The following is a 15,744-nucleotide window of genomic DNA, read 5'->3' on the forward strand; positions in this document are numbered from 1 at the left end:
GCAGCACTTGGAACCCTCTGCGTGTTGTTGAGGTATGATTCAGTCTCCTTGCAAGACATTTTGCACTGGAAATACCTTCTTTCATTCCTTTTAAAAGCCTATGCGTATCTCTTTTTAATAAGTCTTATCAGTTTTTACTTATTTAATATTAAGCTTTTCTTAATTTTTCCCAGTTGTGAGTCCTTCATTTAAAGAAGTATGAACTACATACTATAATTTCTATATTTTAATATTCTTATGTTTTCATATTTTCATTGTTTCAAATGGTATCTGTGCTTGTTTTTCATGGTTGTATTCCTAGCATCTAATAGTGCTTGACACACAGTAGGTATTTCTGGGGGTAGGGGGGTTCAAATGAAAGATAAAACAAAATTTAAGATTAGTTTTTATTACTTTTCAAAATACCTTCTTACTTGCTACATTTATTGGAAACCTGAGTGTATGTTAATGGTTAAATAAAATTAGACAATTCTGGTGCCGTAATTCTGGTGCCGTAGTTCTGGTACAGTAAAAATATTAAACTATCAATTCACATCACAAGGTTGGGCATATTACTACCAACATAGTAAAAAAATGTATTGGCTAAATGATATAAGATAATTTTAGAAATCTCTTGAATAGTATTTTGAGTGATTAAAAACATTTGAGGTTTAGTAGCACTTTTTACACTGTACCACCTAACAGCTACCATTCTACTAGAGAAATAAAATTTAGACGCAACTAAAATTTACTATGGGCCCAAACCCACATCCTATCTAAAAGGCTTATGCTTTCCTGCCATTGTTTTCTATCCTGCACGTTTGCATTCGTTAGGATTGCATTTTTCTTAATAGTTCTTGGTGCTTTAAATTTAAAAGAAAAGAAATGGGGCTTTCTCATATTACAATTTCGAGTAAAAGGAGACTGCTAGGCCCCTTCAGCGAGGTTTAAGAGGCCTACAAGCTGCACACCCTGCAACCGCCTCATGCTCGGATTTCATTTATGGGTTTTTGTACAGTTCTTTTTAAGATGGTGCAAACCGCGCAAGTGCAGCATTTAAAACCTCTCCACCCTGGGAAACGATGCAAGAACATGCAACTTAGGCTGCCAGGTTCTGCCTAACACACAGCCAAGGGCTGGAGGCCCGGATACCCGCCCCCAAACCCCGTCCACAACAATCGTTTCCTCCCTCCCCGCCTTTTACATACAGTACACATACAAATACACACACGCAGAGCAGCCAGCAGGGGCGGGCCGGGCCCGACCACTCCGCAAACCGTAGGGGGGACCGCAGCGGGCCGAGCTGTTTGCGACCACTCCTTTGTTACTTTGCACCCATCTCTCTCTCCGTCTGGCTGCAACTGTTAGGCAAAAGCAAATGTGGAGATCTGGGGTCTCCTGAAGTTCCGCTTCGGAGCCACACGCCTTCGGCGGGTGCTGCGTTATTCCCCTTCCGTCGGCGAGCAGTTGGTTCCGCCCCAGTGCTAGCGGGCGCCGAGCGGGAGCCGCGCGGGAGCAGCGCAGCGACGGCGGCGGCAGCGGCGGCGGCGGTTGTGATTCGGTGCCGTTGAGACGCCTCTGCGGCAGCTGGTGGCGCAGGTGGCTTGCGTGGACGCGGGCAGAGGCGGCTGGCCCGCCACCGCAGCCTCCGCGCCCGCGGCCCCGGCAGGTGAGCGGGCGGCGGGCACTCGCCCCGCCCCCCCTCAGTGGCCTCACTCCTGGCTCTAGCGGGGAAGTGGCCGCGGCCCGCCTGGGAGCCGAGGTTCGGCCCAGGGTTGCGACCGTCGGGAAGCAGGTTGGCCGAGAGGTCGTGTGTGGATGGGAAGGGACCGTTCCCCTTCCTTTTGCCATGTTTTTCTCCTCCCCCCACCCCTCTCTCTCTTGGGGCTTAAGCTTAGGGGGAAAAACCTGAGGAAAGATGGGGCGGGAGAAGGGGGAAATTGGGGCTGAGAAGCATCTCTGCCTCAGGTGGTGGCGTCTTTTAGGTCGTCGAGCGGCGTACCTTGCAAAGCCTGGAGGGGTAGCTCTCGGGCTGCGGAGGCCGCGCACTCGCGGGGGAGGAGCGGGAGGCGACTCTCCCCTCACTCTCCCACCCCCACCCCCACCCCTCTCCGGCCCTCCCTGTACGGCCCCTCCCTCTGGGTTTCTGAGCTTTAACCGCCCTCCTTGCTCTCTCTCGCAGGCGCGTCGGGACACCCCAAGGCATCCTCCCCCTCCCGCCCCTCTGGGGACCTGGGCTCCCGTCCGCCCTCTTGCATCCCCTCGCCGTCCGCCCCCCGCATCTCCTTCCTGGGCTTCGGACCCCCGGCCTCGCCCCCGAAACATGACTCGCGATTTCAAACCTGGGGACCTCATCTTCGCCAAGATGAAAGGTTATCCTCATTGGCCAGCTCGAGTAAGTGATTTTTAGCTTTCGCATTTAGCGATGCTACCTTCCTCAGAGGCCTACTTCCTACCTTTTTTCCTCTTAATTATTTTCTCATGTCCTTTCCCTCCCTTTTAGTCTCTGTTTGTAACCTCACCTTTTATTTTAGTTTTTGTTCCCATTAATCTCCCATGTAATTAAAAAATATAGTGTTTCTACATATTTAGGTATTTTCCTGTGGTTTGTTTTTGACAGGTTTTCTTAATAGGAAATATTTAGAGGTGATGCTGTTAATGTCCCATTGTAGGTGAAAATAATGAAGTATGGATTTTATGTTTAAAAATTAAAATGGAACATTTTCTAAATTTTGAATAAAATGCAAAATACCTATGGATTCTGTTCACGCTATTGGGTGTCAAAGACTTACATGTGATTAAATTAAATTTGTAGGTATTTTTTAATGTTCTGTAGTTGATGAAGCCTCCTGGATTACACTTGTTTAATAAGATCTAGGACTGGATACTACTGAGATTTTTACAGGAAGGTAGCACTAAGGAAGGTCTAAAATGTTTATTTTCAAGTTATTATTGGTGAAGTTTGCCTTATGACCTTGAAGTTGTTTAACTTCTTTGTTTCCCATAGGCAAAAGGTGGAGTAGACCCACATTCCTGGATTCACATGTACTGAGAGGTGGTTAAAGACCCAGGATTTTTGTTTTTGGTGACATTTAGGAATTGAGACCATCTAAAATATTTAAGTGCTATTTTCAGAAAAAGATCTTTCAGTTTATGATTGGACTCAGGTTCTAAGATAGTTATAGAACTTAAAAAATGTTGCGCTCAAGTAGATTTGTAAGCTCAAGAGCCTTCTTAAATACAAACGTGATATTCTAAGGTTGTAATTTCTCCTAATTTCCTCTTTGAGGAGTGTATTTCTTAAAGATAATTAAGTCCTATAGTTTTAATTACATCAGCTGGTAGGAAAAATAGCCATTGGTTACAGAGAATCATGGAGTGAGTTGCTGAGTGCTATCCGAGTATAAAATGTTCATTGGTTCTTAATTTTTCCCATCCAGCTTTTTACAGATTCAGGTTTACAGGTTTCCTTCCCCATCCTGGAAAGGTTTTTTTTTGTTTTGTTTTGTTTTTCTGCAGCCTATTAAGTCTACCTTTTTAGTGGAGTCTTACTTGAAAAATCCTTAACCATAATTTTTGTCTGTATATTTGACACTTTATTTCCTTTGTGATAACCTTTTATTTTAATTCTTACATGCATTCTTTGACTTCTGAAAAGATCATAAGCCTCTCAAAGGTGACAGATATAAACTGAATTTCTTTATTACACCTGCCCCTAATCCTTAGTACATAAATCATGCACTTAAAAAAACAATACTTCATGTTTAAATAGAGCATGGGGAAACTGAGCAGGTTAAAGGTTCTCCTAAGATACTTTTTTTTTTTTTTGTGGTTTTAGCATCATTTGTTTTGAGGTGTTATAAAATCTGAGGCTCTGGGATACATCTATATTCAGATTTCTATGCGACAGTGCAGTTAAAAGCCAAATGAAAATGTTTTAGAAATTATCTCTTCTTCCAAATTATTCTTCCTCACATGCTTCAAGGTGATTGAGAGTTAATGCTAATAAAATCACAGTAAAATAGCCTTTGGTGGGCCAGAGTATTTTCTTTGTTTAATAAATTTTATATTTAACATTTAATTTGGATTGAAATGGGAAATTTTAATCTGTTTCCTTTTCCCCTTTTTTCTTAGAAATAGTTGAATTTGGTTTTGATATTTTCTCTCCAAGAATTATATTCTTTTTTGTCTTCTCTCCAGTCTTTTAAATTTTGAGTCTGCTTTAGAGTTTAAAGTATGTATTTAAGGTCTAAGCTGTGAAGGTGACAACCATTGTTCGAATTTTAATTTTAATATTTTCTGTCTGTGTGTCTCAAACTTCATTAATTTTTAAGTCTTGTACATTCTTGTAATCCTGGACCAGTAATAAACATTTTTAAAGTCAACTTTAGAAAAATTGCCCAGCATATATTAAACTCTAGGTGCTAGACATTTGTACAGACTTTTAAAGATGTTTGCTAGAAGAAAGAAGCATATGAGCTGAGTTGACAGAAAATACCCCTTATCTTAAGGCCTCTTAAGGATTTTCATAATTCCTCAACTTGTCACAAAGTTGAAAACAGTACAGTCGTCAATAGAGAAAATTAAGTTCCTAAGGGTGTTGAATGGTAACGATTCTAAATGTCTGAAACCTTCAGACTACTTGCCAACTAGTCAAATCATGCTTATGGTCTTTTCTTCAACATAATGATGCGTACTGAGCACAGTAGGTCCTCTAGTCTGTTCCCTTCTTAACAGATTTAACTGATTTTTTAAAGTGTCTTTGAAATTATGAAAATTATGAAATAGAAATATTGTCATAAAGTTTAAAATAAGTAACGAAGTTGAAATGTTAAATTCTGGCTAAATACTATTACCTGATGGCTTTAACTCTGATAAGGGACAGTTACAAGTATTATTGTGTTAGACATAACAGTACCTGATACTTTCTTCCTTACTTAGTTAAAAGTGTTAAAAGAAATGAAAAAGAAACAGGTAACTTCATGTGATTCAGCCGTGTAGGTATAAGATCTTTCCAGAATATATGTTTCAGACTTTGAGAAATACTGCTTTAAACTTAATGCCTGCTTTTATATTACTCCAATATTTGTATAGCCTCCCTGCAGAAATAGGATTTAAAATTTTTGAGCAGGTCCACCCTCCTTGTCTGAAATGCTTAGGGCCAGATTTGTTTAAAAAATTCAGAATTTTGGTATTTTGGAAAGGTTATGATGGTACATATGCCATGTATCTTGCTTCTGGTAGGGTCTGGGATGGCACATGATAATCTAGCACACTATTTCTGCAGAGAAGCCTCAGAAACACTGGGTGGGTGAAAGAAATGATAGAGTAGCTTCAGTGTCAATCCAGGTTTTGCCACCAGCTGAAATTTGAGAAATATCTTGATTTTCAGGGCTTCTTGGGTTAATAAGGGATTGTGGACCATAACTGGTCCACTTTATAGCAGATTCCTTGTTATCTGTTATCTTGTTTTCAGTTTATTCTGGTGTGTGTAGGTGCACATGATTTAAGAGATTTTAATTCTTCTGATCTTTCTTTTAGGTAGATGAAGTTCCTGATGGGGCTGTAAAACCACCAACAAACAAACTACCTATTTTCTTTTTTGGAACTCATGAGACGTAAGTCCTTTTAGCTCTAGCGGCAAATCAGAGTGAATTTATTAGGTTCATTGGGCATAAAATGAAAAACAAGAAGCTACTAATTCAAAGAGAAGATAAAGTAATAGGAAACTTTAAAATCATCTTTGAACTATGGGAAAAAAAGTCTTCAAGCTTCCCTTTTAAATTTATTTTTATGGTGGAAAAATTAGACACTAGGTTTACCTTTTATTGGAATGGATGTTTCCTTAATCATAAAAGGATGATATATATATATATATGTGTGTGTGTGTGTGTATATATATATATATATATATATATATATATATATATATAGATCCTCTTGGCAATCAGAAGAATAACTGATGGATGAAAGTATGTAGGGAAAGTTTTAACAAGGCATTCGGTTTTCATATTTAGTATAATTAGTGCTTTTTTATAATGACAGCCTGGCACCCTGTTTTATGCTTTGTGATTTTAGCCACACAAATGGTATATTGTGGGAAAGGTGAGAAGAAATCTGGGTACTTCCTTCTGTGTGTATTTATGTGGTCCTGAGAGCCACCATTACTGCTCTGCTGCCCCTGGTGGATTTGTGGGCAGAGAAGGGATTTGGTGAAGCAAATTAATTTTTCAAAAATTGCAGCTGAATATTGAACTGTTAATTCTAGGGGCAGAGGATTACTCCAGGACTGTCTCTTTGGTTTTGAAAAATATACTACGTGTTTATATTTCAGTAGCCTTATAAGTCATATATAATCTTGCCAACTTTGAACTTGATGTTTAGAATCTGCAATAATTTTGGTAAAGTAGACTTGTTTACCTGGAATCAGGTGAAACAAAGCTGGTGATACTCTAATTAGAATTATGTATTCCTTAGAGTGCCTACAATGGCAATGTTTGGTTTAATGTTGCTTAGCTACTATATGAACTTCTATGTAGTTTTTAAAAACAGGTTTATTGATAAGTAATTTACATCCTAAAATTCACTTGTTTAAAGTGTGTAACTCAGTGGATTTTAGTATATTTACTTACGTATCTATTAGCAGTCTTTCTTCATTACCCCCTCCCCAGCCCTAGATCCCCACTAGTTTAATGTCTGTCTAGATTTGCCAATTCTGGACATTTTATATTAATGAAATCATATACCATGTAATTACCTGCTTTAAAATACAGTTTTGAGTCCAGAATTGGCTTGGCCTTCAGTATAATTACTTTCAGTTGAGTTCAGGTACATCCTAAATATAAAAATTTAATTCTGTAAGAAATGATGAGTTTCTGATTCTCTGGGATAATCTACCATTTAAAACATCCATAAATTTAAAAGGGAAAGGTATCTTTTAATGAAAAATTATGTACTCTATTGGAATAGGGGTTTTCAACGTACGGTACCAGGTCAGGTGGCACCACACCTGGGAACATCACATGGGAACTGTAGTTAGGCATGAATATTCTTAGGCCCCACCTCAGATTTACTGAATCAGAAACTGGGGTGTGGGGCCCAGCAATGTGTTTTAACTATCCTTCCAGATGATTCTGATGCATGTGAAGTTTGGGAACACTATATCAGAGTAATGTGAGTAGACATTCTCTAGAATTTTTACATGTCCTTATAGTTTTATAGAACACATAGTTCATTCTTATGTTAAATTTAGAAGAATGATCATCCTTTTCCCAGCATCTAAAAAATCGGGATTTTTACATTGTAAATATATACGAATTATAAATCAAAACAAACTACACCAAATAACTTAAGTTCATAAGCTTTGTTTGGGTAATAACAGAACAGTGGTATTAAGTGGTTAATGAAGACAGTGAATTACTAATACTTAAAAAGTAGAATATATTCAAGGAATTAAACTGTAAAATTAAGTTAATGATAGCAAGTTTTCATTTCAAAATGCACTTGTAATTTTTGTGCCTTAGTATTCTCAGAAGTACACCATTATCTTTAGAAAGGCAGTGCTGTTGTATCTATTAGTCTGGTGACTAAACTTTTTTGGTGCTTAAGGTTAATCTTTAGGAACTAGATCTCAGTGATTATTTGCCTTTTTCCCCCTCTAAAATTGGGAGGGTGATTGTTTGAACCTTTTAATTTGGAATTTGCAGAAATGGGAGTTTATTCTAGTAGCCTGTAGTTAGGGAGATGGGAAAAGAAACCCATAGACCAAATGGCAATTTAGAAAACTGTACTTACTCGTAATTGATTTATAGATTAAGATTTTTTAAACTGTAAATTTAGAGCAGAATCCTTTTGTAATTCCATTCTTTTCCTGACCCTATAGACATCTGATTTTCCTTAAGAGTTTTCTACCTTTCACAGTAAATTCATCCAGCAAAGTTTTGAATATTAGATAACAAGAGCCCTTATATGTACCTACTGTAACTGTCTACTAGGTATCTTAAAACGAATATATTCAAAATAGATTCTTAGTAAATGAGACTCACATGGATGCAGTGGTTTGATGAACCAAAAGTCTGGGTATTCTTGATTTTATTTTATATCCTTTTCTCTTCCTCCCCACATCTTGTCTGTCAGCAAGTCTTGTTCTTTTCTGTTAAAGTGCATTCTAAGGTCTTCTGCCTCTACTACCGCTTAAGCTCATGCCGCAATTAGTCTTAGAAATAGTGTCCTAATCCTCTTTTGGTCTCAGTTTTCACTCTTCACATATAGTCAAAGTGATCTTTATATCCCAGTCAGATTATGTCTTTTCCCTGTCCAAAAACCTTCAGTGGCTCCCTTATTAACATTACTAACAAACTAAACCCCCACATTTTGTCTACAAGTGCTGTTTGTAAGCCCCTACAACCTGATCACAATTTTTTTCTACATTACTGTATTTCATCTTGCCTCAGGTCCTTCTTGATTGTTTTCTTTGTTGGGAAAGGTATGTCTTCAGATTTTCAGTCATTTAGATCCTAGCTCAAATCTTCCTTTTCATGCTTATTTCTCTGTTGCAGTAATGACTGAAATGTTTCCTTTTCCTTCACCCACAAGTGAAGAGCTTGGAGAGCAGGGACCTTGTCTATCTTGCTTATTATAATTTACTTAAGTGCCTGGCACATAATAGCTGTTAAATAAATGTTTGGTGATAGATTGAAAGTTCTATGACCTAGATAAAATCATTTGTTGACTATGAATGTGCTGTCCATTAGCTGACATTTATACAGTATTTAAGACAACTGGATCCGAAGACTATCTTTGAATCCTGCTATTTACCTGCTGTGTGACTTTGGGCAGCTTCCTTCTGCCTTGTAAAATGGGAGTAATAAAATACTCTACCTTAGGATTTGAGGTGCAAACAAGATACTACATGAAAAATGCTTAAAACAGTGCTTGGCATGTATTAAGCATTAAATGTCAGCTATTAACAATTAAAGATAATGTTGCATATTATTTTTCAAGACCAATACTTGTGTTCATTAAATTATTTGCAGTGCAGTTGGAGTTTGGCTGACTAACTACCATTGCTAATTGAGAAAGTAGTCTCATCGAGGTCTATTTTTCTAAAGTAGAAAATTTTAAATGAGGATGTTTTTACTGCTTTTATCTCCTTACTGCTCTTACTTGTCTTGATTCAAAGATGTTAAATGCTCAGTTCTAGGAACTTTAAAAATACCCATCAAGGCTGTTTCAAAACCTGCCTAAGGTACAGTTTTAGGAGTGAATGGGAAGGTACAGCTGGTTAATCAGTTTTTTGTATAATCTGCCCACAAGAAAGGAGTAAATGAAGCATAGAAGAGGATTTTATTTTCTGCAGTTTACCGTGTACAGACATAGCTGCATATGTTGGTGTGGAACAGGTTTCTCATGAGCCTTATATAATGAGGAACTGTTCATCTCTATACCATCAGCTTGATGGCACATAGTAGATGTATCATCAATTGTCTTGAATCAGTTTCTGTTATAAAATAGTGCATGCTGTTAGAAAATCTTGGTATAAAGTATGTTTCATATTTTGTGATTTAATAATAATGGAGAACTGAAGCAGCAAGTTATAATCAATGTTTTAAAAGATAGGAGTTTCTGTATTATAATATTGCTTGGCAACAGTTAAATGAGCCTTGAGCTTCTTGTCTTCAGCTGTGGTAAGCTTTCCTATCCCCCCCTTTTTTTTCATATGTGACTTCTGGTTTGTTTTAAAGGAAAGGTTCTAGGCATGTAATAACTAAGTTCTTGTGAGGCATATATGTGTATGTTTTTCACATACATTATTTACAAAAAAGTGACATTAGAGAACTGCTTTTCTGTGTACTTATGCCTAAAGGAATACACTTTACGGCCTTTAGGCATATGCCATGTAAGAAATACACTTGCAGGATTTAAGTAGCTTCAAAATTATGAAATTAGTACTCTAGTTAATGATTTGCTATTTTCTTAATGACATTTTACATTAACTTTGATCCTTGTGGGCTTTGACATTGGTATTTGAAATCTGAGTTTATATGTATAGGGATATGACATCAATATTTTATTGGTAGATGTTTCAAGGCTATATTACAGTGGTTAAAGGAAACCCTGAAACCTTTTTAAGGGAACACTGTACAGAGTTGAGACTCTGCTGTTTAATAGCTAGATCACCTTCCCTGAGCCAGTGACTCTTTCTGGCCTTCAGTTTTCCAATCTTCAAAAGGAGGATTTTGGTTATCCTTAAGTTTCCTTTCACCTCTGGCATTTGGTGGGTAACTTACTTTGAGTTAGTGTATATCTTTTAGTTGTAAAAATTTTAAAAACAAACATTAAAAGAGTTCTCTACAAAGGAAGCAAATAATTTTTACTGCTATTTTTTAGAAACAATGCTTAAACTTGTTACTGTTTTGGTATGTTTTTGAGTTTTTTTAATGTCATTTTAAAATGGAGTGCTTTGAAGAATAAATTAGAGCAACAGCCATATAAGGTTGTGCCCTTGGGGACCAGCAGTGAATGTCTAGAAACCTATCTGAGCTCTGCTCACCAGACCTGTGGGATTGCATCCCTGGGGAAGATTCTTTATGTGTATTTGTGTTTTCTTCATATTTTTTTTAAACTGAAATGTAATAGACATACATTGTGTAAGTTTAAGGTGTGTTGATTTTAATACATTTATATATTGCAATATGATTACCTACCACTGTTGCATTAGCTAACATTTAGTTAACACCTACATCATGTCCAATAATTAGCCATTTCTTTTTTGGGGTGAGAACATATGAGGGTTCTTTTTTCATCCACCATAGTTTTTTGAGTCTTATTAAGGAGCTCCATAGTCTTGAGCATAATCTTTGACCCAACTGTTCCACTTAGAATTTATTAGGAAGATATGTGAAAAGATTGAGCAATACATTATTTATTATAGCTTCATTTTATAATAAAAAATTTGATATAGAAAATGGTTGAGCAATAGACAGTGATTTTGGGATAGCTATTCAGTGTTAAGTAATTGTTGACATAAAAAGATGTTCGTTATAATTTGAAAAAGTATGGGTGAGTATGTATCGTAAAACATTAAAATTACATGTTTTTTACATTTCTGTGTAAACAAAAAGTAGGTGAAAACAGTGGCTCTCCTTAGTTGGTAAAATTATGGATCATTTTTGTTTTCTTTGATGGGATGTAGTGGTCACTGAAAAATATTTTAACAGCCTTATTGAGATATAATTCATATCCCAAACAATCCAAATAAAGCATACAGTTTGATAGATCTTAGTATACCCAGAGAGTAGTGTAGCCACTAGCACAATTTTAGAACATTTTCATCACCCCAGAAAGCCTGTACCCATTAGTAGATAATTCTCATTTCTCCTTTTACTCCTGTCTTGCTGTAGACAACTACTAAACTGTTTGCCTGTGCTGGGCATTTTATATAAATTGAACTATAGAATATATGATCTTTAATGAGTGGCTTTTTTTTCACTTAGCATAGTGTTTTCAAGGTTCATCTATATTTTGTAGTATGATAGTACTTTGTCTTTATTGCCAAATATTCCATTGTATTGATCTGTATTTTATCTACTCATCAGTTGATAATTTGGGTTGTTTCTGCTCTGGGCTATTATAAATAATGCTACTATGAACATTTGTGAACAAGTGTTTGTGTGGACTAGTTCTCATTTCTGTAGGAGTGGAATTCCTCGGTCACATGGTAACTTTATATTTAATCTTTGAGGAATTGCCAGACTTCAGATCAGCTGTGCACCATTTTATATTCCTGTCAGCAATGTGTGAGGATTCTAATTGCTCCATGTCTTTGGCAAGACTTGTTATTATTATCTTTTTTATTATAGCTATCCTATTGGGTGTGAAGATATCTTATTCTGGTTTTGATTTACATTTCACTGATAGCTAATGATACTGAGCATCTTTATGTGTGAATTTTTTTTTTAATATTAGAAAATAGAGCTTGAAAATCTGAATCTGTATGTAAAACAAGGTGGTATGAATAAGACCAAATATAAGTGATTACAATATATAAACAGACTTCTATTAAGACTTTTAGATTTGATTAATCCTATTAATCTCCCTGTGTCTTATTTTGTGAGACAAGGCTCAAACAAGACATGACCAAGTAACAGTATAATGTAGTCACAAAGAAAGCAAGAATAGGAATATTGCTGTCTGACAAAAGTAGAATTTAAAGTCAAAGTATGAAGAGGAGAGAAGGACACAGGCAATCTTTAGCTTTGGGGAGTTCTAGTATGTGTGAATTTTGGTTACCATGGTATAATTAAACAGCATCAGCCCCCCCCCCCCCAACAAGTTTCAAATTTCATTTAGTCTGGAATATTAACTATAATTGTATAAACTACAAAATTTGCTGCTAGCTCATCAGTCCACAAATTAAGATGTAAATAACAGATGCAGAACAGGTCTCTTTTTTTCAGAGTTTACTGGTAATTGGTCAGTGTGCATCTGTTTCTCATTTCAAGCACAGATAGCACACTATGTAGTAGTGTTACTGCTTCTTTGTCTTTCAATGATATACCCATCCAGCTTACATTTAAAGAAAAAACAAAATCGGGAATTGGCCAAAAAAGAAACTGAAATTGCTAGAAGTGAAATTTGAATTGAATGTAAGTGGAGTTATAGAATAAATAGCCTTGTGAATAATAACCTTGTGAATGTAGATGTGCTGTATTTGAAGAGACTAGATACGCAGCCAGAGCAGCTTAGGGAAGGCAAGCTTATCAACATAAATGAGGAAAGTGGTTGTAATAAAAAGGATGAAGATTTCTCAGAGGAAGCTGTGCCAACAAAAAAAACATTAAAGATATTTCACAACATTGAAAGTGCAAAGATAAAATGTTAGAAGCTGATTATATTTAGAAAAGATATGACACAGTGCCTTAGGCATAGAAAATATGCTTACTCCATATCATAAGTTACATGATCAGAAGAGGCAAGGACTGTTCAAACTATTCTTTATAAGTTTTTTACAAAGTAATGAAATACTTTAATCTCAGTGTTTTTAATGTTTTAAATTGCAGTGTACTAAATAAGTATTAGTTTTACTTTCTAAAATTTCTTTACACACTGTCAGTAAGAGTTTAATGTTTTGATAATTTGTAAAGGTTATGAAACAATTGTAATTTTTCCCACTGTTCAATAAGGTTGCCTTGCATTGGTTTTTTATGATCTCTTGTCATACAAAGTGAGGACTGCCTGTTTGGGGGAAAAAATTATCCATGTAAATTTAACCATCAAACCTTTATACATTAAATATTTTCATGATGGAATCAGTTTTCTCTTGAATCGCTTTTTAGCTTAGAGTTGTAGCTAAGCCCCATGTTTGAGGTTTTGAGATTTTTTCTATAATTTTATTAAATAGTTAATATTTAAAGTCCCTTCTACTGCTTGAAGTTCCTGATGCCACCAGTTTTGAACCCTTTGGGGATTTTGAACTATAAATGAAGGTGCTGTCTGACGTTCTACATTGCTGCTTAGTATCCAACTTTCTTAGTCTTCCCAGCACCCTAATCTGTTGATAGTGTCTTTTACTGTCTTTAGCTTTATGATTGTGGGGTTTTAGGAGAGAATTGTTGTGTTCTAACTAGAAGTACACTTTATTTTTGATGGAGTTTTAACTCAAGTCATTTACTTGGAATTTGAAGCTGATTATGCAGGAGGAATTGCTTTACTGTTTTAACTAAATGTGTTAATTTTTCTAATTTTAGATTTGGGCAGGAATGAATGATGCCTAGTGAAAGTCTGAATTTCTGGATCAAATGAGATAATGATTTAAGTGTGCCTTAATTGATGTGCAGTTAAAATACATGGATACTTTGAATATTTGTAAATTGCATAATATAAGAAATAAAGCTGACTTTTATATGCATTAATTGTATTTAAGTAGAGCTCTAAGTCTCTTTTTTTCTTGAAATTTTATCTTAAAGCCTAACTGAAATTTTAACCATAGTCATTAGGTCCCCAGTTCTTAAAGAATTTCAGCAGACATGGAATTTGTGATAGAAAATTAGTAATTAATTGTCTTAAATTGTAGCACAGTTTAGAGGAAATGAGTAGTAATTTGATTTTTCTCTTGCTTTAGAAAATACATATATATCAACCATTATAGCAAAAAACAACATGTATTGTTCATCTCCCTTTATGGGATTGACAGATTTCTACAGATCTGACTGCCGTAGGGAGATATATAAGGGGTCTGTTCTAGGGAATAGATCTGAATATATATGTATATATACACATACAAAAACAGTTGATTCTCGTCATTCATGGATTCCATATTTATGAATTTGCCTCCTCACTAAAATTTATTTGTAATTCCAGCTCAGTACCCATGACACTTTTGTGGTCATGTCTGTGTGCAAAATGGCAAAAACTTTTGAGTAACCTGATGGACACATTCCTAGTTGAGGCTGAACCAAGGCCATGCTTTGCCTTGTTTGAGCTCATATTGTAAACAAGTGTCCTTTTTGCAGTCTATCTAGTGCCATAGGTTTTGCATTTTTGTGCTTTTTCTGGTCATTTTGCTGCTTATAGTAGCACCCACATGTAGCACTGAAGTGCTATTTAGTGTTTCTAACTGGAGGAAGGCTGTACTCTGCCTTGTGGAGAAGGTATGTGTTATACAAGCTGTTGTCTGTGAGTTCAGCGTTTATAAATTACCCATATATATAATATAAGGTGTCTTTAAACAGAAACACACATAGAACAGCTATGTATTGATTGATTGACAAAAATGTGGTGACCAGAGGAATGTACCCTGTATTTCCCCTGGAGCAGTGGGTACAGTATTCCCTAATTCAGTGTTTGTGGTGACATTATAAATATAATTACCATGAAAACAAGAATTGACCGTGTGTGTGTGTGTGTGTGTGTGTGTGTGTGTATGAATGAACAAACCAGTAATAATATCTGATTGCTTCATTGAATAAAGTAAAATTCTTAACATTCATTTTATTCTGAAAATCTACATGTATATAAACACAAATATTTAAAAATATACATATAATATACCTTATTGACAGCATTTTATGAGTTGTGTAATATTCCAAATTACTTTTATATAAAACTATTTGAAGTGCATTTAAATGTATTGGTTTATACAGTCATGTCTCATCTTTTTTTCATTTTTGTGCATTTTTTTATTGTGAAATATAGCAAAATGTGTCATTTTAACCACTTTTAAGTGTACAGTTTAATGACATTCAGTACATTCACAGTGTTCTAAGCTTACATGTTTTTTTAAAATAGGATTATGGATCTAAGAGTTTGTGACTGAATTTCATGAAAGTATTTGAAATTCAGTATAATTATTCGTGGCTACCCTTTATGTATGATTTTTAATGCATTTTAGATTAAGAATTTTTGTTAATTGCATCATAGGGTAGTGCTGTTTAATAACTTATATTTGAGATCGCTTTGCACTCACATTCCCCCCCCCTCCTTTTTCAGTGCTTTTTTAGGCCCAAAGGATATATTTCCTTACTCAGAAAATAAGGAAAAGTACGGCAAACCAAATAAACGAAAAGGCTTTAATGAAGGTTTATGGGAGATAGATAACAATCCGAAAGTGAAATTTTCAAGTCAACAGGTGCGTCATATTACATAAAACTTAGTTTAGTATTATTCCGTTTTGGGGAATAATCTCTATTTTAGCTGTAGGAAAATAATTCAAGAGCCTTGTGAATTTCAGATTAAATTGCTCTTATTTGTGAGGGTGAACCTTGA

At 35.8% G+C, this 15,744-nt stretch overlaps 1 protein-coding gene across 5 annotated transcripts in view; it reads left to right on the forward strand.

The window, feature by feature from the left end:
• Positions 1-1,451: 1,451 nt before the first annotated feature.
• The window catches only part of PSIP1 (PC4 and SRSF1 interacting protein 1), a 36,487-nt gene continuing 22,194 nt past the window's right edge, over positions 1,452-15,744 (forward strand). For 3 of the 5 annotated variants that reach the window (XM_074361547.1, XM_074361551.1, XM_074361550.1), the window contains exons 1-4: positions 1,454-1,648; positions 2,162-2,374; positions 5,521-5,597; positions 15,469-15,607. In XM_074361547.1, the coding sequence (XP_074217648.1) occupies positions 2,303-2,374; positions 5,521-5,597; positions 15,469-15,607 (288 nt within the window). In that variant the 5' untranslated portion in view covers positions 1,454-1,648; positions 2,162-2,302. Of the gene's footprint in view, positions 1,775-2,161; positions 2,375-5,520; positions 5,598-15,468; positions 15,608-15,744 lie in introns of all 5 variants that reach the window. The other 2 variants (XM_074361549.1, XM_074361548.1) reach the window with 2 other exon arrangements.

The sequence above is a fragment of the Camelus bactrianus genome, chromosome 4 (genome assembly GCF_048773025.1).
Source record: "Camelus bactrianus isolate YW-2024 breed Bactrian camel chromosome 4, ASM4877302v1, whole genome shotgun sequence".
Lineage (NCBI taxonomy): Eukaryota > Metazoa > Chordata > Mammalia > Artiodactyla > Camelidae > Camelus > Camelus bactrianus.